The 25,928-nt window shown below is 37.3% G+C and overlaps 1 protein-coding gene across 1 annotated transcript in view; it reads right to left on the bottom strand.

Moving 5' to 3' along the window:
- PIP5K1B (phosphatidylinositol-4-phosphate 5-kinase type 1 beta) overlaps positions 1 to 25,928 on the bottom strand; it is a 97,017-nt gene that overhangs the window by 33,957 nt on the left and 37,132 nt on the right. The window contains exons 6-8 of the mRNA XM_058823574.1: positions 14,835 to 14,965; positions 4,798 to 4,915; positions 1,192 to 1,344 (exon numbers count right to left, since the gene is read on the bottom strand). Coding sequence (XP_058679557.1) covers positions 1,192 to 1,344; positions 4,798 to 4,915; positions 14,835 to 14,965 — 402 coding nt within the window. The remainder of the gene's footprint in view (positions 1 to 1,191; positions 1,345 to 4,797; positions 4,916 to 14,834; positions 14,966 to 25,928) is intronic.

Raw genomic sequence — 25,928 nt, 5'->3', positions numbered from 1 at the left:
CAGAGGTGAGAGAGAAAATCTTCCTCCTGAATACAACTGTTCTCAATCTTCAGCATGAAAAAGAAAGAAGGGGAAAAACTGCTTCAGGTCTTAGATGATTACTAAGTCACAATATACAACTATCAGAAGAAAGTATTGTCACAGAAATAATCACAGTAATTGAAGTTTTATATTTTGGAAGCAATTGCATAGCAGTGAGAATAAAGTTCCCAGAAATAATACAAACTGGCCTTATATGTACTTGTAATAACTCAGACTTGTGCTGAGTGGATTATCATGATTAGGAACAACAAAACCTGTCACCATTGTCCTTTTTGATGTGTCAGTACACATATTTTTTTTTCTTACACACACAGTGAATCCATGTTACTTTAGTGCAATAATGACAACATTCCTCATTTTTAGTATAAGTGAGAGGGTAATTTTTCAAGTATTTACATCAGGAAACAAAGCAAAAAAAGAAAGTCAGTCACAGGTCTAATAATACAAATACATACCACCCAGAAGAATGTCTGTTCATATGTATGGGTGGCTTTCGTTACAAAAAACAAACAAAAAAAAAAAAAAAAAAAAAAAAAAAAAAAAAAAAAAAATTAAATTCTACTCGCTTTTTAATCAATGGTTTTCCTTTTAGATGACACATTAAACCCAATACAATGGACTTAGAATTAGCCCTCAAAAGGCTACATTTAAAAATTAAGTTTTGAACAAATTGCATGGATAAAAATATCTTTTACATCATTGCTTTAATACATGAGAAATGGAAATCAGAAGTAGTTGGAAACAAAAGGGAAACTGACCGGTCTAGTTTCTTTGTCCACTCTGAGTGAAATGCAGAGGGTAGACAAACACAAAATGGAGAAAGAAAACTGAATTAGAAATTTAGAAACTTTATTTTGTTACTAGCTTATTAAAAGCAAAGTTTGGTATCAAAATAGCTTATGACATTCAGCTTCATCTTGAATGCTAAAAGAGCACCAATTCTTATCTTAAATATATTCTAGGTTTATACCTATTCTTTCTGTTGGGTATGTACGGCGTGTACATGTAGAAAGGCAGGTAAAAATGTTATAAATATTACAAAAAATACAGATTAACCCAGTGGAATATTTCAAGACAAGTGAAACTGAATATTCAGAAGTGACATGAAGCAGGAGAAATAGAAGTAAAATAAAGTCTTCAATTACTTACCATGTAATAACCTGGCAAGAGCTTCTGAAGAAACTCAGCCTCTTTGTGTTGAACTGTTTTGATGATGAATTCGTCGCCACTAGTTACAAAAAATAAAGACCCACTGGCACCTGGGTTGGATAATTCAATTAAAGGTTCGCTGCAGATTGAGTACTGGAAGAGACAAAAATTGCTTTTCACTGCGTGCATTACCCAAACACAAGTTTAATATGAAGAACTGCAGGTTCAAGCAGCCACAAGAGAACCACGTAGCAGCACTACTGCTGCTGGCTGAGGTTTGGCAGGCCACTCTGCCTGGGCCATGCTGCTCAGCCATAGAAGAGAGCTGGCAGCTGAGCATATATCCCTCTTCGTGTTCCAAAGCAACAGGTTCCTTTGGAGTGAAGCCAGTGGTTTGTGTGGAAGGAGTTGATCTCCATGCTGTCAGCACAGCACATTCTGAGACAAAAGCTTTGAGAAGACATTTTGACTGGAGCTGTTTGTTTTCACATCCATTTTTTTTTGAAAGAAACAGGTACAGGATGGTAGAAAAATAAACTGGGAGTGAGGTTTCTCATTATAGACAAATAGGCAAATCCTGTTCTGTGCAACTGGGATTGAAACTATTAGACTGATAAAATTGGTTTAGCTATAGCTACTAATTTTAGTATAGTTACAAATTCTTCAAATCTTTTAGTAGTTTTATGATTGAAAACCACCTGAATCAGAAAAAAATTTAATACCAGTAAGCAAGAAAACATGGAATTTGAAGGACCATTATATTGCATATTTAGCCAGGCTTCCTTTTCCACAGGACACATTAAGAATTACAATTGCATTAAGGAGCGAAAAGACTGTGCTTTATTAGTAGAACCATACTCTGATACAGAGACAAATGTACATTTACTAAGTGTTCACTATTCCAAACTTCATTCAAATGATATGGAGAGCTGACATTCAGCTTAAAACCATAGAAAAACGTATCTATATTAAAATTGAAAGCAGTGATACTAGAAAATCTATTAAATATGTTCTTTTGTGAGCACTTGAACTAAAGAAGCATGTTTCCTATGGGCTCATGCCATTGCCTTAATGCATCTTCTTATCCTAACTCCAGCTAAGGCTTATAATTTTGAAGAGAATTTTGCATGATATATAAATATTTCTTCTCCCTGCTTATACTCAATTCCAATTAATGCAGAATACCTTTCTTATTAATCCTATAGCTGCAATTTTCTACAGACAGAATGGTCATACCAATCTGTAACACTACAAACCTTTAGACCAATTCAGCAGTTGAACTGCAGCAATTACATTTTTCTTGACAAAATATTTAAATCTTAATGAGTAACTGTCACTGTGAAAAACATTTGAATATGATTATCCCAAATATTAAAGCTCAATAGAACAGTATAACATAAGCAAAAAACATTGTCCTACACTCTGCATTGGTAATTTTCCAGTGGTATGCATTTCTGTAAAAAAGTCCACCCACCAAATGCTGCTATAGAAAGGGCCCAGCTAGTTTTAACTGGACACCACTGAAAGGCAAATCAAAACCAAAAGGCAAGAAAATCCCCAAGAGCCTGACAAGTGAGTATTTATGATCAAGAAGTTTCCCTGCAAAATGCGGAAACTTCTTGTAAATCCATGAGATTTACAGTGACAATTTAATTCTACCAGCTGTTCAAATGTATTTACATTTGTTATCCTGTCTGACTCCTACAGTACGTTACTGCTCATCCTCCTTGAAAAGGTGAAGCTTTAAATCTTGAGCTTTGTCACTTCAAATTAACAGTGTAAACTCACATGTGCTTTCTGCTCTTCTTATTTTACTTCACATGCCCTTCAGCCACAGCTAGACAATCATTTACTACATACTTACATACATACTTATGTGTTTTCCTGTGCCAAGAGAAAAAAGAATCTGCAACAAGTTGTCTTTACTGGTAACTTCCCTCAGGGAATAGTCTTTTTGTAGTTAAAATGACTGTCACAAATCTTATTCACAGCATGCAGTCTTTGTATAGACTTTTATTTCTGCTACTGCAAAAGCTTCCTTAGATGGAAAAGAAGTTACAGGTGGTAATAACTTTGCTCTAGGAAGCACAGTCCTTTTAGCAGCTGGCAACACAGCCCACATATTTCATCTTTTACCAAGACCATAAAAAGAGATAAGATAAAAAGCACATTACATAATGACACAACTGTCACCCATGATGCCCTTGTCTCTAATCTGGAGAGGCATAGATTTGATAGATGGATAACTCAGAGGATAAGGAATCAGTCATACTCTAAGAGTTGTGGTCAGTGGAAGAAAGAAATTCTCCACTCTAAGGATGGTGAGGAGCCGGAATGTATGGTCTGGAGAAGTTGTGAATGCCCCATCTCCAGAAGTGTTCAATACCTGGCTGGATTTGAGCAACCCAGTGTAGGGGAAGATGTCGCTGCCCATGGCAGTGAAGTTGGAAATAAATCATGTTTGAGCCCCTTCCAATCAAAACCACTCTATGACTATGATTTATAAAATTCCCAAAAAACTTAATTTCCTTGCTACTACCATTTATAATTCAAAATAATTATCTTTTTTTATATGTAACTATGGTCATGAGGACAAACACAAAATTCATACATGGCACTAAAGAATTAAAATAAGACACCCACATTAAGACACCCATATTCAACCTAAATAAAAGCAAAACCAGGCTTATTGTTCATCTAGGAAGAAAACCCCTTTATAGCACAGTTGAACACAACAGAAACAATTTATTTAGTAGCATATTAATATTTCAGAAACATTTAATCAATTTTTCTTTTTTATTCACTCAAGCCCTTTCAAATTCTTTTGGTCTTAAAGAAGCCATTATCAATAATAGAACAAAAGCTCATTCAGCATTTTAAAGCTCATTCAAAAAATTACATATAAAGTTGCTAATTTTTACTAGGACTCTGATTTCTTGCGTGACCTACCATGAAACAAACCAAACATTGGGCAAACATCTAGAAGAAAATCCATCTCTGCATTCACCCTACCCTTCCAAAAGCAGAGCTAGAGGAGAAATAAAATAGCGAATACTTGTTCTAGCAGTATATAAAGTGGTTCCACCAAGTAAAGCCTGCTTTTACAATATTACCAAATTTGTAACTTTTTTCCTAGTGCAAACTGAACACTGTGAAAGAATAAGTCTTCAATTTATAAAATAGAGAGAACAAAGGATGCATTCTAAAATGCTTCATTTTCAGTCAGTCATCCATGAGCCTCAAAGGTAGACAGGAACATTTGCAGACTTCACTTCGTAATGATGTGCATAACACAAATCACACAAAAGTACTTAATTAGAACTGAATTGATAAAAGTCACAAAGTACTGATCATAACTTCTCTAGAAAAAATTATCTGAATGACATGGATGTTGCTCTAGTCAATTAACAAAGCAGGTTTTTTAATACGAATCATGTAAAAGAATTAAAATTTTTGTCACCAGTAAAAATATGCACTAGTTATATACCCCTCCACACACAAAATTTCTTACTGATATGGGCACCCTTTAAGAATCCCTTTCTGCCACAATAAAACTAGCATGCTTTATAATAGTTTGTAACTCAAAGGAAAACTGCAGGCTCTTACCAAATAATCATCAGGCTTGATACCAAAAAGTTCTCTGAAATAGCGGAAGGCAAGAGGTGCATATGTCTTAAATCTGAAGTCAGGGTAATGATGAGCAGGGGTAAGATTGCTCCCTTCACTGAAAACAGAAACAAACCAAACCAAATTACTGAGTAATTATTAGCACTAGTTTCACCACTAAGCTGCCTAAGTTGACTGTTCCCCTGCTGAAAAAAGAGCATAAATGCAGATAAACCTCTCTATTATCATTAACCACTAATAGAAATGTCCATGAGAGACACTGCCAGCAAATTCTTTTTCCTCACCTTAAAGAAAATAACTATTTTCACCACCTGTATGCATTTGGATAAAGATCATGTTTAGACATGAACAGGACAAAGTCTGCATTTCAGAAGTCTAGGGTAGAGACTGACTTCACCGAGTACTGAAAACTCTTGTGTCGTGGTTTCTGTGCTCAAGATGGCTCCAACCACAGCATCTCCCACCAGCCCATCTCTGTTTGTAAGCAGCAGATCCAGCAGGGTAGCTCCCCTGGTAGACTCACTTCCCAGCTGTATTGAGAAGTTATCTTCACATACTCCAGGAATCTCCTAGACTGCCTCCTCTCTGGTGTTGAATTCCAGCAGACATCTGGCAGGTTAAAATCATCCACAAGAGCAAGGGCTGATAATCATGAAACATCAGCATCACATCATAGAATGGTTCATCCATCTCCTGATCCTGGTTGGGTGGTCTAGAACAGATTCCCACCAGGATATCTCCCTTTTCAGCCTTCCCCCAGTTGTCACCCACAGGCTCTCTGTACACTCAAAACACTTCCTTCTGTACAGAGCCACCCCACAGCTCTCCTTCCTTGTCCCTTCTGAAGAGCTTGTAGCCATCCAGTGCAGCACTCTGCTCACCCCACCATGCTCCTTTGGTAGCAACTATGTCATGGCTTTCCTGCTACTTTATGGCTTCCAGCTCGTCCTGTTTGTTACCTATACTACCTTAGCTCTTTTCCTTGTTTTATATTTATCACCTCACTGTATTTTTAGCCTGAGTTACAAAACTCTTGAGATGAATACTAGATATAAAAGTCAGCAGCAAAATGTTGTTAGATTAAAAAAAAACAACTCTATGCCCATGGATTCATTTATGGGCAGAAAATGAGAGAGGCCTTTTAAACAGAAGAATAAAGTTCTACACTGTGATTTCAAAACAAACAAGAACACCTTTAAGACAAAGTTTTGGCACTGAAATCAGCCAGATAGAAACTTTCTAACATATTTTTATTAGAATATTAGAAAGTAGGTCTTTATTACAGCATGCTGGTCGCTCTGGGGATCTTTCCTCTAATCAAGGACCCTGAGAGTCATGCAGAGTTTTTATGATACACACTGATTATATATTCATTAGCTATCCCCACTTACTTGACTTTCTTTGACATAATTACACCCCTTGTCAGAAGTCTTCATCTGATTCTTTGGGATCTGTATTCAATGTCCAGTGTCCTTTCTATGTGGCTGTTCCTTGACTTTTGCTTCTGAGTAAGTGCAATATCATTGTTTTGCACAACTTCTACCTTGCCAGCCAGAGCTGAGCTGGCATCCTGCTTGTGTTTTGCATTACTTCTGTTTGCCTTTATTTATTTCTCCAAGAAATAAACACAACTGTGCTGTTGTGTTCCACTTTCCTCGATAACAGTAAAGTGCTGCTCTGTTTTACTGTTCTTATCATTTTGGTCAGAGTCTGAACGGTTTGATAAATAGAGAAATACAAATCCAAGACTTGACACAGTTGTTGAAATTAGCTTTTCCAGCACTTCTTTATTCATTTACTGAAACTAAATTATTCAGTAATGCAGAATGTACCATTATGCTTGGCAAAAAGAATATCCAAAGGACACCAAAAAGAAAAAAGGGCTACAAATTCACACAGGTATGAAAACCAATAAATGTTAAGCAAAATTCCTGAAAAAGATAATGAATAAAAATTAAATATAATGAAAGAATTTAAGAGCTTTCATCCTGTACAATTAATATTTGTCATATGAACTTGCCACTTTTCATTAACAGTTTGATGACAGAAGTCTACTCAACCTACCTAGCTGCCCCTGTGCTGCCAAACCCCACACAACTGAACTGTTTCAGTGACAGCAAGCAGGTGAACAAGCTTTCTCAGTCTCCAGATATGTATATAGTGCTGCTTCTTGGAGTGCTAAACCCTAAAGGTAATAGTAAAGGCTGCTTAGTTCTAAAGAACTCCTCTGATCACTCTATATTTACTGCAGTACAACTCCAAGATATCAAAATCAAGTCCACATATGCTTTATTGTTCCATTATAGAGTTAAAAATGGAAATCAGTAGGATACAAGCTAAAGATAGTGTTTCTTTACAGTTAAGGTAGACTAATGGTCTTTCATAAGGCCTTTTTACTGCTCAGAACACTCCTAGATTAGTCTGACATTAAGTTTTATATAGCTGGTTGTGACTCACTGAATTTTTGTACAATATGAGGATGCCCCAGTGGTCATATAGTTACACTGGAAACCTGGGGTCATACTTGTAAATGCATTTAATTGTCATAAGATGAAGAAAATAATAGAACAGAGTACTCTCTACTGAAATATCACATAATTGTCAGGGAATATAAAGCATCTAAACTTTTTTATTAAGTTTTACATTTCGGTACTAAACACTTTTCTAAATCTGTTTCCAGCAGCTGTAACTCAAAAGCTTCTCCTGTGAAAAGACAAGAAAGCACGTCAGCAAGTAGATTACACATCCTTACTATACCAGAATATGTTCTGTCACTTCACTAAGGTGAGATGAAGGTAGGAGGTTTGCTATGACAATGGGACAGTTCTGAGCCATTTCATAAATGCATATGGAGCAAAATGACCAATGCTGGGTCCGCAGGTGCACAGTAACGCATAGCAAGTGGAGATTTATTGCTAAACAGAGCAATTATTTTGGAACAGCTTCTACATAGAGGGCAATTCCATGTATTTGGAAGACAATAGATACTATATTACAGATATAACAGTCAATTTCGCTATACAGACAGCTTTCCTTATTATTTATAAAACCATGTTTAAAAACACCTTCTGTTTTAAGTCTACAGAGTATTTTACCATATTCTGTTTCTGTTAATCATATTAATTAGTTTCAGCTTCACTACCTAACAAAATAGTTTACTGATCCCAAAAGTAAGCTCTTCTGTAATTCATGAAGCAAGCTTGACACAAATTTAAGATTTCTTGTTAGTACTCTAAAAAATAGTTTTAAGGTTTTCCTGATTGTACTTCCAACAGAAAAAGCACCCTCACTTCCAGTAATTTCTTACAGTAATGGAAACCTTTCAAATTTCTTATCAATTTGAAGATTGTATGACAAGTATGGATTGAGTACAGCCTTGCTCTTTCTGGAAAAAGACAAACTCCACTGTACAGCAGGCTTGATCTAAGTACATCCCTATCCTATTTAGAATTATTCCACTCTATTAGCTATGGAAAGAATGTATTCTATGGTTTCTCTTCACATTTTCTTGACGCATTTTACAGTTTCACTCTCATGGGATTAAAGTGTATGTGCAAAGCACTACATATAATGATTTTTAATCAGTCTAGGGAATTTCAATGAAGGGATGAAAGGGGATGATTACATCTTTGAAATGTAACAAAAAAAAAAAGCCCATGATCCATTGACAAAAAGTTAAATTTGTGAAATGGTGCTTTGGACATAATAAGAAAGGGGGTAACCATGTAAGTTCCCTCTCAGCTAGTTTAAGCACAGGTCTACCAGAAAAACAAAGATAAAGACTTTAAAATTAGCTCTCATTCTGGCAATCTTGAGCAATTCAAGTCTTTCTGTATGAGCTATGACAACAAAATACAGGGTTTGGAATGATTAGGCAGCAATTGTAATTTATAAGGTATTTTAATAACTTTAGATGTTATACCCCACAATAGAAAAAGATTCATAGGCAGACTAAAGGAGAGAGACTAAGCTTAAAATACAAGTTTGGTTTAACACTTATATTGTAATTTTTATTTTTTTAAAATCAAGTACACCTAGAAATGACAGTATGTGCATCTAAGCCTGCCCCTTTGTAAATGCTGAGAGTGGATTTAAAGCCTGGGTGGTGCAATATCAAACTAAAAGTGAAGTAAAACGAATAACATTTTTAACGACTAACCCCATGGCTGTAAAAATGTGCTAAACAAGACACCCAGATACATTTCTTGGCAGCTTTTCTTTACTATGGCCTCACCCTGGTAGGATGTACTCAGGAGATACCACACCTATCTGAAGGGGCAGAGAAAGCCAGCTGCATATCTTGGTAACAAGCCTTCATCACTGAGGTTACCTTCATCATGGAGCTGTTATCAAAAGAATTAGTCTGTAGTTGTGACCCGGTGTATAACTTTCCTGTGTGTATGGTAAAAAAACTGAAGAGGAGGAACACATCAGTTCTTGCCGTGAAAGCAATTATTCTTTAGATTGTAAAATCAAAATAAAATGTCTAAACTTAAATGCTCTCAACCTTAAAAACTAATATTATCCAATTTCAGTTTCATTGCTCTTGAATACAGCTGCTTTTAAAAAATTCATCACAATGCTTTTCAGCTCTAAAAACTGTATCAAACAAACACATGCTGCAGGTCAGGTAGTACTTTGGTATGTTCCTTTCCAGTATGTAATTTCAGGAAAGCATGATTTCCCACATGCTGGAAGTAGGTATCATATTTATCTGTACAAATAGGTGTGTCTGTGTTTTCCTCATACTGTGAGCTAAAGCCCAGTGGTATTGTCTTTTCTCACTTCCATTTTCCTAAACTTCCAGTTAGCAAATGCTGTCCTAAGCAGTTCCCTGCCAGTCAGCTTTGAAATATAATTAGGAATAGTCAGTAACTTAAAAACAGGTCAAGTCAATCATATCTACATAACAGCTGAAGCATTTACTTACATTGATGGAGATATTATTTTATAACCAACTGGAAATGCTATTAAAATACAGGATCTCAGAGTACTTGAAATGTAGTTTAAGAGATTACATAATTATACAACTATCCAGATTATCAGGTTTACCAATCATTTGTTGGTAACAGAAGTAGCTGAGTCCAGTAATTCATATCAGACTTTGCTTTTGTCACCAAAGTATCCCCATTTCTAATCTTTGTTTTGCATCCTCCCCTCTGTGCTATCACTCCACTCACAAACCATAAAAACCTTGTCAGAACTTGAGTAATTCTGTGCCTCTCTGCAACCAAAGCACCAAGGAAGAGTAGCAGCACTTCATCAGAATATTCAGGTCACTTTATCTTTCTTGTGAAACTGCCCACAGGAAACGTGTCATGGTATAAGTTACACAACAACGCATCATTAGTCTGAACATTTAAATACTAGTCACACTAAACCTGTAGAGCATTCTATACTATAAATACACTACTTAGTTCATCAGCTAACCTATGATACAGGTTTGATACAAAGATATTTCCGAGGGTAAGTATCAGTTTTCTCAATCAGTCCTCAAAAACATACTAGAAAGCAGTACACTTCAGTTGTATATGTAGGGTAGAATCCAGCCTGGCCAAGTAAAGTTTTTACCTTAGTACTTTGACTACTTTTTTTGGCTGTTATTCAAATGCTATCACAATACAATGGTAAGCTTCTGACATTAAAGAGCAGAAAGTATTGAATAATCTTTCATTAGCATCACAAGAAAGCAATTTGTAAATGAACCAGTTCAGTGTACAGACTGTAGCTGCAGAGGGCGTACAGGTCATTGGGCATGGAACACACTTCCCAGCTCAATTAAAAACCATAGCAACTGTTCTCAACATGCAGGGTTTAGACCCCGCAATAAAAGCTTATTAGCAAGGGAATTGCATAAGATTGACTAACAACTTGCTGCAAAAACGGTCAAACAGCTGTGCTTAGAAGCAGCCTGCATCTAAAAACACAAATGCAGGCCGAAACATACTGTCTGTCTTGAAACGTTCCGCATTTCTAATATGTGTCTAATATCAAAATTAGCTGATATCATGTAGCAGCTTCTATTTGGCTTCTCAGTCACCACAGAAAATGCACCTCCTTCTGTGTCTACTGAAGAGTTTAATAAACTGCCTACACTGCCAACTCAAAAGCAGCTCCACAGCCCCATGGCCCAGCAACCAGTCTGAGGCACCATGGCCTATCAGAGCTAGGCTCACAGGTGAGCAACGAGCCATTCTAACCAAGGCCATCTCACTTGGAGCCAGCACCACCGCCAAGACAAAAGGCTGACAAAATATTGCTGAAGCCACATTGCACAAACGACTAACTGGAAGCAAACTGTGCTACCAGGAACTGCTTCCAGCCAAGGAGGATGGGCACAAATATGCTTGACACAGCTAGTCTCAGGACCGAGCAGAGAGAGCACATGCAGGATGAACAACCTTCCCACCAAAACCCTCCAGCTGCTGTTGCAGTACTACCAACCCCAGGTAAGCACAAGCACCTCTGTTGCTAGATTTCCAAAGCAGACTTGAAAAGCCAGAACAGAGGTTACTCGGAGTGGTTTCCCGTGTGGTTTCACTCTGTTCAGTGGGTAGTAGGGTGGAGACTTCAGGCACTGTCTCTTCAGAATCAAGTAGGTCAGTGCTGCGTGCATTTTGTTTCTCCATCCAAGGAGCAAATGTGCATAGTACTATTTTAACTCTATCTGGATGGTTGTTCTCAATGAACACCATTATAGCAGCTTCCAATTTTCCAAAAACAACAAGTTATACAGACTCCTGGGGAGCTTGAAGAGAATGGGATGAAAGGCCCTCCACCACTACGATGTGCAAATGAAGGCAAGTACCTTTGCAATTCAAATCCACAGTAGTGAACAGACACAGTAGAAGTACAGACATCTGTACTTCACTCAAAGTCACTTCCAGAAATAAACACGTAAATTAACTGGGCTAAACTCTGACTAATTTAACACAGTTACAGAGTAACTCCGGACCAGGAATAACCTGAAATCCAGGGAGTTACTTCTGATTTACATCAGTAGCTCCCAAAATACGCAGAGCAGTTATGTTCAGATCTGACCTAACCACTTTTTTCCCTGACATTTTTCTCCCTTCTTAATGAATCCTGAATGCTTCAGTATGACTACTGAAGCAGAGATACAGGTTGAAGGCTATTTCAGGGTCTTGAGGGGTGTGCAGAAACTATCCTCTTCAACCTATTAAATTAATAAACAAGTGTTAACTATTTTCCCCCAACTATAATAGGGCAGATATAAAACTCTTCTGCTCACTGGTGCATAGGCTGCATTGCATTGCGTTTCTACTAGCTTAAGTCTGTCTTACCACTGTTACCTTAACAGTGCCCCTGTTGCTGTCAAAGAAGCAGGTGTGCCTATGACTGAAAAACAGCCTTCTCCCCTCACTGCCAGACACAGGTAAGGCAGAGAAAACATGGGAGAAAGGTGGAGCAGGATATCGTGCAAAGGGTCAGGTTGCTGTGAAATTGCCAAAATGAAGGGGAAGTTCACCTGACAGCTGTTTGAAGTTGCAGACATTAATTGTACCCAAAGCAACTGGAAAAATACTGCTACTTGCAGTGGTGTTTCAGCACCACTCTTGCTGCACTGTACGGTTCTCCTTCTGCTGCAAACTTCTGCAAAAAGTTTACTCAATATCAGCAAGCTCCAGGGTACTTCCAGGTAGAGGTCAACCCATTCACCTGCTGGTGTAACTAATTTCCACTAATTGCTTTCAATCCAGACCAATCCAAATGGGACCAAAAAAAAGGTCATTACAGTAATTACTTTTAACAATGCTGCCATCACAAGTAGGTACCCCCCCTTGGAAAAAGCAAAGAGCACCTGAGGTGCACCTTGGGAGTGCAGTTACAGCTGTAAAGAATGTGCAGCCTTTGCTTTTTGCTTCAAACCTGAGTAATGAAGTTACCTATTGACACAACTCAGGACCAATCCACATAATGCCGTTATGAAACAACATTCCAATACTCTGAACCAGCAAGAAACAATCCTGTATTAATTTTGTGCAATCCTAATGTATAACAATTCATGCACAGTAATACACTTCTGGCTGAACATAATTTAGATAAATAAAAGTGGATATTACATTAAGACATAAGCAAGGATTTGAAATTGGATATTTCTGTGCATCAGCATAAGAAATTGAGTCATTTGAAGAGATTGCTATAGATAGCCAACTTTTAATTCCATAGACACTGTTGTCAACAAGTGCTCTTTATGGAGAAGTTCTTTGTTGCAGTTAAGATGGCTCACTATGCTGTATACTACTTACTACCTAGCAATGTAAAAAAAAAAAACAAACAAACCCAAAACCAAAATTACACTGCTTTGGCCATTATTTTCATTTGTCTAATTTTCCTCAAAATATTTTTTTTATAAGAACTGTCCAGAAAGGCACTACCAAAGCTTTTCTATTCAATTTTACATTAGTGCAATCAGTCTCTTCCTTCTGCCTTTTGGGGTTTTTTTCAAACCAGAAGGGATGTCTCCCTACTCTTCCTTATTACCAATACAAAACAAGTAAATCTCATTTCTGTGTGTACAGGCATGTGAATCTCAAAGGAAAGAAGGCACATGCAATGCTATAGACTACAAACCATTTTATTTTACTTGTTCCTTTAAAATTATGTTTAAAAAGAAAGAAAATAAATTTTCTCTCTCAAACCATGCTATATAATAAAACAGTTTTAGCATGTAGGTTGCATTTAGTTTTCATGAACAGATCTTATATAGCAAACATACCATGGAAGCCTCTATCACTGTCATAGGCGGACATTTTTCACACTAATAAAAGCTTTGTCACATGATATGCAAATTTCTTACCTGTAAGTTGGATTTTTTAAACAAAATTTTGTGATTATAGTGTATGAAAACACATTCATATAGTTAACTTCTCTATATCTCCCTAATCTACAAAAAAAAATATTAGTAACCTGTGCACAAAGCCTATCATTAACACTGAAACAAGGATATGAATACCCTCAATTACTAGGAACTAATGCAAAAGCTTCATTTCACATAACAATTTTTTTTCCTTAAGGATATCTCACTTCAACAAAAATCAAGGAAATTTACATGAGGAAATACCAAAATTTAAAGTGTATGCAATTATTTTGTACATTGTTAATTCAACTTTGTTTAGCGACACAAGTAAATACTAAGGATTATAAATTATTTGAAACATCTTATGAATTAGCATTCAAACTGCACATAAACACAACTGTGAAAAACTGATAGAAATCAATCCCGAATCCAGGAAAGATTACATAGATAGCATGTTCTTACTTAAATGACTGTATTTAGCACTTCTGAAAACCCAGAAAACATTCATCACTTGCTAGCATATCTAACTTGGAAAGGCACTGTACTTCACCTTCTGAGCACCAAAAAAATCAGTACGACCTTGATTTCCCTATCAGCATAACTGTATTGCTACTATTTCTATACCATCAGCTTGGCAGTGATAAAAGCTGAGGTGGCAAAGCAGTAGAGGTGCACAACCTGTAATCAGCATATCTTGTAGGAGTTGAGTGTTGCCACAGACTGGAGTCCTGGATAGAATTTTATAGTGTAAATATAAAGGAACGTTGTAGTATAAATTTTTATATTATACTTTATATGGCAGGACTTGAATTTTCATAAATTTTAAAAATCCCTCAACAAAATATCAAGTATTACTATCAAGAAACTAATATGCAACTAATCAAATGTGAATGTCAGATGCACAAACCACTTCCAATTCAAATTGACAACTCCTTTAATTGAAAGTGTCAAAATTACTTTCCCTTGCTATAAATGCTAAGTCTCAAATCTTCAGATGAAGTATGACCTTTCCAACTCTCTCTCTACCTTCCTTTCCAATGACAGCATGAAGACCAGAAAGTTTTCACGTTTCATACATTATACTTACTCTAACATGATTTTGTTAGAACTAGAAAACAAAACTGGTTCAAAATACTTAATTAAGAGTTTAATTATGAAATTTTATTGAGGAAAAATCCAGTGCGCTTGTTCTTACCTTGGTAGAAAGACACTTTCCACTACATAGAAGTCTTGCATAAGAACATCTCTGTCTGGTTTTGATGTAAGATTTCCTACTGTGTATCCTATTCCCAACTGGATAGCACCTTTAATAGCGGAGGATGCAGTCTGTGGAAAAAGAATTCAAGCATGAGTTTGCAAAAAGCAGATTTCTGTTCTTTATCGATAATATGATAGCTAAACATTTTGATCATTTTCATAATAACAACACCCTGTCATCTTCACATCCTAGACCTCAGTGATTTTTATTTAAATTTTAAAATAAAATATTTTAAAGAATCACTACATATAAAGCGAAACTTTTCAAATTACCCGAATAATTTAGATGTGGAGTTGTAACGCAGCATGGAATCACAGAACAGCAGGTTGGAAGGGACCTCAAAAGGTTCAATCATTATCCCATTATGTTCAACCTTTCTTGACAAAAGCATGATCTAGACAAGACAGCCAAGCACCCAGTCAAGCCAAATCTCAAAAATGGGAATCCACCAATCCTGGGGAGTTTATTCCACTCCACTGGGAGTTTATTTCACTGTTTTCACTGTGAAATATTTCCACTTGCGTTCAAGTAGAATATCCCCAGGAGTAACTTTACCCATTATGCCTCATATTTTCCATGTAAAAATAGGGCCTCTACCTTCTTTGTAACCACCCTTCAGGTACTGTAACATGACGATGTTTCCCCTCAACCGTCATTTCTCAAGGTTGAACAAACCCAACTCTCTCAGCCTCTCCAAATGTGTCAGGCTTCTCAGCACTCTGATTGTCTCTGTGGACCTCCTCTCCACCCTCCCCAGCCCGTCGGTATCTTTTTTGTACAGCAGAAAGCAAAACAGACAACAGTGTTCCAGGTGTGGCCTGACAAACACTGACAAGAATGGGATAATCTCTGCTGCTGATGCCCCTGTTGATGCAGCCCAAGACCTCACTGGACTCCTTTGCTCCAGCAGCAACTCCTCACTCTTATTGAGCTTTTTGCTCACTGGGACTCCCTGGTCCCTTCCCACAGAATTGCTCCTCAGCCTTGAGCTCCCAGCCTGTGCTGCCCTCCTGGATTTGTTTTCTCAGGTGAAAGACCTTTCACCTGTCCTTGCTAAACTTCAAAAGGTTCTTCTTTGCCCACTCTCCAGCCTAAACCTTCCAGGTTTTCCTGCAGCATGGCTCTCCCTTGCAAAGCGCTCACTTGATCCCTGAGTGATTTTAAGTGCTCTGGATGACCACATATGAAGACACCAAACAGCACTGGGCCCAACACCAATCCCTGGGGGACCCCACTTGTGCCAGTTCCCAGCTGGGGAAGGAGCCATTTACCCCCACTCTGGGTGCTGCCTGTGGGTCTGTTCCCCACCCACTGCATGGGCAGCTTGTGCAGACTGTTACACAACAGCTGCACAGGAAGTTGTCCAGCAGACTTGTTACACAACTTCACCAGAAAGCTGTGGGAGACCTTGGAGAAAGCCTTAGAGAAACACAGGCAGACCACGTCCACTGCTTTCCCCCATCAACCAAGCAGGTTACTTTGCCCTGGAAGGCAGTCAGGTTTGTCAAGCACAGTTTGGCCTTGGTGAACCTGTGCTGGCATTTCCCAATCAGCTCGTTCATCTGACTTGTGATGGCTCCTAGGAGGATTCTTTCCATAACACTTTCCTTTGCCTTAGTATTAACCTTCAGAATAGAGAGCCAGACCCCAAACTCCACAATATTGTGATCACTGCAGCCAAAGCCATCACTAAGTGAGATATTACAAAGCTGGTTTCCTTGGTTAGTGAGCAGCCAGTCCAGCCCTGCCTCATTCCTGGTTAGCACATCTAACACTTGTATGAGGAAGCAATCCTGTATGAACTTGATGGATGTTGTGACCTGTTACATTGCTCTACCAAGAATGTCTGGATAGTTGAAGTCACCGAAAAGATCCATGATCTGTTATCCAAAAGTTGCTAAGTGACCCTGATTAAATGCTTCTTTGCCCTTTTCATCTTGGTTTGGAGGTCAGTAGCAGATGCCTAGTCTAAGATGCCCCTTGGAGATGTCCCTTCTGATCTTGATCCAGAGGCATTTGATATGGCTTCCACAGTCACTGTAGTTGACCTCTATATGTTCATGATTCACTTTTAACCCAGAGCACAACTCCTCCTCCTCTACTTTCCTGCCTGTCTTGACAAAGCCTATAACCATCCTTTGTGATCCTCTAAAAAATAGTTGCAATCTAACAGGATATTCAAATTGCTTCAGGATTGTGAAGCATGAATTATATTCTGGAAAAAAACAGTCACAAATTCCAGGTGATTGTACATGCATGCCGAGGCATCACAATGCAAGCTTATGGCTTAAATGCTGATTCTAGATGCAAATAAATGTATTTATTACCTTCTGCCTAAAATTCAGTGCAAGAGATCCATTGACTGTGGGGAGTCCAGAGGAAAATGAAATGGGGAAAGCAAAATCTCTCTGTAAAAATCTACCCCTATAAAGTGCAATGACTAAATTCAATGGCCTGAGCTTGCAGAACACAGAGGGCTTCAAAACAACAGTGAAGGCTTCAAATCACAATGAAATTGTGATACTATGTATTTGTAAATTGAGACCGTATCTGAAACTTTCCCATGCTGAATAGACAGTCATGCTGCATGAATTTGAAAAAAAAGCAGAAGTGAGTTAAAATCAGAAACTAGTTAATAAATGAATTTTTAATGAAACATGGAAGGAGTGAATAAAGAAAACCATTGGGCAGGGAAATAATGCTATGAGGAAGGGAGTATTTTCCCTTGCACGATCACCAGTTTGAAGACAACATGTTTGGTCCCTGTTTTTAGGTTTTACCTCCTACCTACTAAACAAGCAAGAGACTAGCAGAAAACACCAGAAGTTTCATGATCAGAACCATTTCAGCCCTTGAATGGAACCATTTCAGGAGTAAAAAATACATAAGAAGTGGTTCAAGTACACAAAGCTAATCTTGTTCTAGTTCTTGGAACATCATATACTAGAGTGGCTGCTTATTTTTTGAAAAGACAGAGATGTGTAGTTCTTAAATAATTAAGACTGCACACCAAACAGAACTTGCATAACAGTTTAGAACCAGAGATTTGGTGGGAACAAACAACAGTCCATTCTGAAAGTGCGACTTTGACTAGTAAAAAGATTTGGCTTTGTGTCATAAGAAGAGTCACATTTTTCTTTCCTTGAAAAGCTTCTATTCATGAGTGATTAATGCCCAACAAAAGCTGTAATTATGTAACTTTGATCAAACCAATACACATACAAATAGTTTCTGCTTCATTGCTGGATGCCCATCTTGTTCACTGCCAGAGCAAGCAACTATGTTTGAAAGAATAGCAGATAGTACAGTACAACAGAGGACATGTCATTCCAAATAAACCCTGACAAAACCCACCAAACTTCAAAAAAACCCAAGACAAGTAAACTGGCAATATGACTTCCAAAAGAAACCTCTGGATCATTATCAATTTCTTGAGGTCCGGACTGAAGGCACTTGAGAGGGTAGTTCATGTTTGGACTCAGGTGTTTATTATTTCTTATCAGTGAAACAGTCTCACAACCACGAGTTCGGCAGCCTTTCATTAGCAAGGCACAAAATGGCTAACTATCTCTTGTTACAAGGTTTTTTAAGACTAAACTATCCAATTAAGAGAGGACACCTAGATTATTTTCCCTTTTAACTCAGTAACTCATCTCTCAAAGCCCACAAGGTGGACTTTTTTGTCCAATTATAAAACATCACCCAAACCCATGAAAAAGAAAGGGATTAGAAGGTAAAGAAGAACAACCTGCCTCCACCCTAAAACCTCCATTTTGCTTCATATTAATTTCTATGTTCTCAAACCCCAAACTCTAAGTTTTCCACCCTGTGATATTACACAACTCTAACCAACGACACACCTGTAATCCCAGTGCTATCAATCAATCTTTGAAGTCTTCTCCACAGCCTCATGTAAATTGCCATGTTTTCTTGTGAGTCTGTGCCTTTAAGCACAGAAAGTTTAAAATTCTCAGCATCCAGGGTTCCAGCTGATCATCTTTCAAGCTCATACAAATATTTGTAGAATTTTTTTTTCAAATTTAAAAGACCCACAGACTTGTAGTCTCCAGAAGGCAGAATGTAAGACCTTCTAATGCAACGACACAGACCTTTCCTACAAGGTTACCTTCTTGTTAATTTCCAGTCATATTCAAGAACGTCATTAGTAATCACCCATCATTTCTGCAGCAACCACAGAAGTTGGTTTAGCAGAAAAGTAATGTTATGAAATCATTCAGAATGCTTTAACAACGGCTTTGAAACAAATTGAGAGCTGCTATAGTATGCTGAAGGCAACTGCTGGTCCAAAGTCCACTTTTTGTCAATCACCACTATGACCAAAGTCTGGTAACTCAGTGTGCCCTTAGCAACTGACAAGTATTTGTTTCCACAGTCCATAAAATAAAAACAGAACAAGCCTTGGAATTAATCTTTTAAGACAGCACTTATCTTATTTTTTTATATTACTATTAATAATATTATTATCATCATTAGATCCAAGGAAAATATAAAGAAGTTCCTTCTTAAACCTTAGAGGAAATGTTCTTGAAACATCCATTTTATTATTACAAAAATGTATTTATAGGAAACTGCAAATGCAACTGGAAAAACTGAAGTCTCTTGTGATTTTTTCCTTACTTGAGCACGTCTTTTAAAGCCCATTAAAAGGCATTAAGACAGCAAAAGGCAGCAAAATCTAGTTTCAAACCTAAGCCCCTTATTTATTTTAATTTTTCTTGAATAGTCTCCTGCTGCAAAGCAAAAAATAAAATTCAGCCTTCTGCACCATGGGGTTTTTTTCAGTCTTTCAGAGACTGAAATAAATTTTTCTTGCTATTAGTCTCATGCAGAAGTTCAGAAAATGGCGCTGGGATTATTTATTAACTGTAACTGTAAAGCTGACAGTGCACAGGGACAGTACAGTGAGTCCCAGATAATTTAACCTGTTATCAACCTTCTGAAGATCAAGAAATATTAAGGGATGACAATAACCAGCAGGATAAAAATGTTGATGAATTTTAGGTTATGAAAGTGATTGAATTTGCAGCAAATGCTGTACACTATGACAGCTGTCTTTGTTACATAAAGGGGCACAAAGTAAAACTTCTCCTATTCTCCTTCTGCTGTTTAGGATATTACTGTTCAACTGCACAGGTACTTTGATGCTTTTATCCCTGCATAAAAAACCAAAACTGATCTCATTATGATGAAACATACCTTTGCCTATTTTTGTCAAATGTAACCATATACTTTTTCTGCATTTGTCATATGGGGGCCTGCTAAAAGGGCCTGTAGATACAAAAAATTATATGCAGACTCATAAAGCATAACAGCAGCATATAATATAGAATACAGGTATATGGAATATTAGCATCACTGATAAATATTCTAGCACTCAATGCACTGTTCTCTTAAATTACTTTCTCTGCAGATCAGTCTTCCATTTGCTCTACATTACTGTAAACTAAAATCCTTTTTTCAGAGTAGCAAAATAAATGAGAAATTAAATCCTCTCAAATCAGGTCTTAAGTTTGCACACGATCCCACAAATAAACTAACCAGGATTTAGACATTGTTTTTCCTACAAATAATCACTTTCAGGTAGCCTTCTAAAACTTAAATTTGTTATTTAAACAAAATAATGTTGGTGTTACTCCAACATTCATAATGCATATAAAGACAGTTCATAACCAGGTAGCAAAAAATCCCCAAAAAACAAAAAAACCCCAACCAAAAACAACAACAACAAAAAAATCAACTAACTGAAACTATCTAACAACTGTACAGTTAGGGACAAGGCTACTGAAAGGATTGAAAAATCCTTTTTCAGTTACTTTATAGTAACTGATAAAAAATTTCAAGGATGGCAAAAATATGGATACTGCAATTTCAGAATGTATTCTATAAATTGGCCAATAATTGTTTCTGTTAGCGCGTGAAGGTTATAAATTACTGGTAATTAATGGCATAAATCATTTAACAAACCATGAGCAGATTGGAGCTGAGCAGGAGGGCACAGGCTTAATCTAATTTAATAGAAGTTCCTCTCTAATGTCATTCAGTTATTTTTCTGTTCATCTTTCAAGTCTCAATTGCTCTTTGCCAAATCTATATGCATTTCCTATATGTTCATGAAATGTAGCTCTAACATTCTGGGCTTCTTCAAGTGTAGATCCTAGGGAAACCCTTTAAGACATCATGTGAACTTTGTCCTTGTTTTCTTGTGTTCTCCCCTTTTATAACATTTTATTGCAACTGAAGTTTGACCTATGAACTTTCTATAGCAAAGATGGTGATTTTTCCAGAAGACAGCTGGTTTATTGCAGGTGCCATAAAGTGATGCAGAGAAATTAACTCTGCCTTGGAAATTCTTCCTCATTCTCACCATGAAAGGCAAAACTATGATTGCTTTATTTTACCTTCTTTACTACTGTCATTCATACAGGTTTTTAAATCTGCCAAATGAAATGGCACAGACACCTAGCTACCACAGCTCTTCATAAGAGATGGGGAGAAAGAGATATCTGAACAGAAGTCTTCACTTGTTGACACTGCTTTGCAACCATGCATCCCACAAAGTAGTTGTCACTGGTTCATTTCTCTCTGCTACTGTATGTAGACAAATCTGCTTTCATCTTCCTCACTATCCTACCCTTCTCCTCAGCTGGAGAATGAATTGGACTGGGGTAGAACAGCTACCTGCCTTCAGGCAAAAGTCTCAGTGAAATAAATAAATTCTTTAAAAAAGGAAGAAAAATATTCATAGGTCTCACTTGATCAAAATTGTTGAAGCTACATGGCTTATGCCAGATCTGAATTTTCTACTACAAGTAAGCATTTGCTCTTCAGTTTTACTAGTTAACAAAAGTACTAGGAATCCACCCATGTTATCACTTCCCTGCAAACACAGTTTATCTTTTCCAGACTTCTGAGAAGATAGAACCTGCCATAAATTGTATAAACTCTTAAGCCAAACCATCTGAGGAGAATGCCTGTGAAAAACAATACATTTTCCTCAAGCAATATTTAAAAATAGCTCTCTTAGGATATTAGGAAATTTCAATTAGATTCAAGATGTACATGTGGTTATTGCCTAGTCCATTGCTCCTGCACTTGATCTGTCTTGTCTTTGAGTGCCTGCTGCGCTTACAGTCTCACTGAAACAACACTTCTTGACACTGTTTCCATTGAAACTTCTGGATGGAGGTGGCTACCCCATCTCAGCATGCTTTCTGCAGCTGACCCATAATAAATCACAAATAGGGACATGAAAAGAGCGTTACCAGAAAATCCCATTAAAATAACTAATCTTAACTGTTTTTCCACAACTTGTGACTATGGGTCAATACTGCCATAGTACCCCCCCAGTCTTTCTTCAGTTCACACTTCTCTCTAGCAAATGTTTGTCCACCTTCTGCAGGTCACACTTCATGAAGGCGAACTCCTGCACATCGCATGTGCGTCTGTTCACAATCAGAATCAGTTCAACTACAATCAGAATGATTTTCTTTTTCAAGCTGAATCTGCTCTCCCTTTATTTTCCAAAATTGGATTCAGGTGACTCCATGGTTGTCAATTAATTTTTCCTCCATATCAAAACATTTATGCTTAAGCTTCAGTAGTAGCCATGGACCCAACTACTCTGGTTGTTCTATTTTGAGGAAGAGAATTTGAGACCTCTGAGCTTGGAAGTAGCCATAGCTCCAGGCAAAGTTGCAGTCATTTTAGTATCTTTATAGTTGCATAAAATTTGCCACTGAGGTCCCAGTAAAGCAACTTTCAGTGATGAAACTGCAGTGTCTACAAGAAAAAGTACCTTACCTACAAGCATTAGATGCAGAGAATAAGTCAATGCTAAAAGAGATGGAAAAAATGCTGCTTGCACATGTTTACAAGCAAGCTAGCTATTGCTAACAATAGGTAGCTGGCTTCCTTTATCCAGGCAAATTTCCTTTGCTCCTGGGAAAGTGACTCACGATATACAGTTTTGAACAGGTTACATAAAGTGCTTGTAATACACTAAACAGAAGAGCTGCAAGATATGTAATGGCAAGAAACAAATTCTAATTATATACTTGTGTGGCAGCCTTCAGACTAAACAGAGATTGTGGCAATCCAAAACAGATTTTCACAAGTGCACATTTACAGCTGTTTTCTGGTGTGATTCTCTTCTACACTTCTAATGTGCTTTGACAGACCTCTCTGAGCCTCATTCTTGCCACCATCCTATTATTAAGCATTAGGATACTACTGAAATCTGATTTGACAGGCAACAGACTCAGGGCTTGTGTGATTGATGGCATTGCAATGCAGAAACTGCATGTGTGTCAGCAAATTCTCACAAGAAAGTCTGCAAAATAGAGAGGAAATTAAAAAAGCAGCAACTGCATACTCCAGATGTCTGTGACTGAATACAAATATCCAAGAGAAACTATAGTCTGGTGACCTGATTTTTGCAAGCATGCAATGGAACAAATAACCAGTCTCTCTTATATCCTTTACCTTGTTTCTCTGAGAAAAATCTCACAACAAAAAAAGCCCACAAACCCAAACAAACAAAAAACTCAAACCAAAACCCCAAACCAAAATCAAAAGAAACAAAGCTAACCAACAAAAAAACCTCCACCCTGAAAGAACTGGCCACAGTCTGCACAATTTACAATTTCTTTGATCTCAAAGTTATTTTAATTCTCTACCTTAAAAGCTGCATGGAACATGTATCTGTGAAGTGTCTCTTTCATTAACTAAGTTCTTTGATCTGGGTGACTGAAACACTTTATTATTCATATTCTCACTGTAGACTTAACAACTTCTCAAAATTTACAAATAGACAGAAAATCCATAAGTAGTTTCAGATTAGTTTGTAAAAAATGCATGCAGCTGAACAGCTTAGCAGCCCCACCTTAAAAATCACAATTTAAAAGAGAGAAAAACACCCTGGTTTTCAAAAGGGAGGAAAAAACCAGAACCAACAAAAAACCCAAACAAAAACAAACAAACAAAAACCAAACTAAAAATCTAAAAAAACTCAAAACAAATAAGAAGAAAGTTGTGCTCCCTCTTCTCTCAAGACTTTGACTACATAACAACAGACAATTAAAAGCTAGAGGAGCATTTATGTCAAGATTCATCCCCAGAAAAACTGACAGCTGAAAAGAAAACAGTGGAAAGAAGGAGCATGATTCATAATAAAAATCATGCTCTGTCTTGGTCCAGTTATGCATTTCAGAGTCTGAAAGGATAGTGTAGCAATGTTCATGCAAGCTCTTTCACAAGGTTATAGTAATTAAGAAATTTCTTGGAACTTCAAGAGGTTTACATTCATGCCGATGGCAAGTCAGCTGACTACCATAGGAAATTGAAGAGCTGGAGATTCAGATTATTATATTAATTCAGATAAAGCTGTTACCTACATCTATTTCAGCTGAGATTAACAAAACAAAAAACAAAATATTGCAATAATCTAAAATTCCAGAGAAAAACCTGATAGCCTTACAGACTGCTTTTTATTCTGGAAAGTTTTATCATGGATGAAGTCAGAGGTGCTCTTTCTGCAGATAGCTTGTTTTCACCTAACTCAGGTTAACCTAAAGCAGTGAAATACAGTCATTACTACAGAAGTTTGTAATACATGGATAGCAGTTATAACTACCTGAAACAAACCGAAAAAGCTGAAAAAGCACCAGCTGAGGAAACAAGCTCTTCCCCAGCTCAGACTTCTGGAGAAAGTGGCACAGGAAGTCACAGGAAGGACTCTAAGTATTTTTCAATCTAACAAGTGTAACAATACATGACTGGAGAACTGTAAATGGAACATCTGTGGGCAATTTAAGACGGGCAGCTTTTGGCTGCAAACAAGCCTTCTACCTGTGTAACTTACCTAAAACCATGGAGTTAAATGAGAAATTATATGAAATGCCTCTGATGAACAGAAGTCCAACCAGACTTATGCTATACTTCCAACATATACTACTGATACCTCTGAATATCCATTTAAAAACAGAAATAATGTATATGGAATATCTGAAGGAGGTGAGGATCACAGACTCACAGAGTGGTTTAGGTTGGAAGGGACCACCAGTGGGGTCATCTGGACCAACCTCCCTGCTCAAGCAGTCTTCAATATTTAACAGAGGGTTTCTAAGGAATTTGACTTTAGAAAAGAGACATTGTTAAAAGTGAGGGATCAGGCAAATATATGTTAGCAGCTAGCTCTGCATGGACAAATTTTGAGATCAAAATTTATTAATATTTTATTAAAATTACCACAAAAAGGAGAAGTATGATGACACTATTAGGTAATAATACTAAACTATTAGGGGCATACGTAGCACAGGATTTTGAGCACAGAACAACTGAAGGTGTAATTACATGAAAAGGAAATAAATTGGCATAAGATACAACAACTGACAGTGCAGGGACAGAACTTGGAGGTGACAGTCACTGTGATATGTGAGTGTGATGCAGCTGTGAATCACAGGTCTTGTCAGAGGTACTTCCAGTAGATACACAGTAGAATTTGCACCATAGCGAGAAGCCTTTCTACAGCTTCCTCTGAAAGGCTGTGAATTTATAGTTGAAGAGGAACAGAGAAGACTATGTGGGATGACCAGGGGGAATGGAAGCTTGTCTACAGCTATTACTAGTCTAATCTAGCAACATAAACCTGGAGAAGTTCAGGCACCAAACATTTCTTCCTTTCTCATACTCATTGTCAAGACAAATTCTGACTTCTATATTTTAAAGTTGTCCGTTGGGAAATTTGAACTAACCTGTATTTAAAACAAACATTATTTCCTTTCATTTCTGAGAAAATTATCTGGAATGCTAAGGCCACCAATGTAACCAAGGTAAAAGAAATACCTTATTGATCTCCTTGACTTTACCAGCAGTTGCTGGGTTCTGTATGCAACACCCAGAAATTAAAACCCTAATCACTGTATGTACTATAGAAGCATGTGGACTTCTGGACTAGATTACAGAATTAATTTTAAAACAATCACCATTTCTTTGAGATGATCTGTCAAAGTA

Source organism: Ammospiza caudacuta, chromosome Z (assembly GCF_027887145.1).
Source record: "Ammospiza caudacuta isolate bAmmCau1 chromosome Z, bAmmCau1.pri, whole genome shotgun sequence".
NCBI classification, from domain to species: Eukaryota; Metazoa; Chordata; class Aves; order Passeriformes; family Passerellidae; genus Ammospiza; species Ammospiza caudacuta.
The sequence above is the reverse complement of the archived record's forward strand: the minus strand, read 5'-3'. Positions and strand labels throughout refer to the sequence as shown.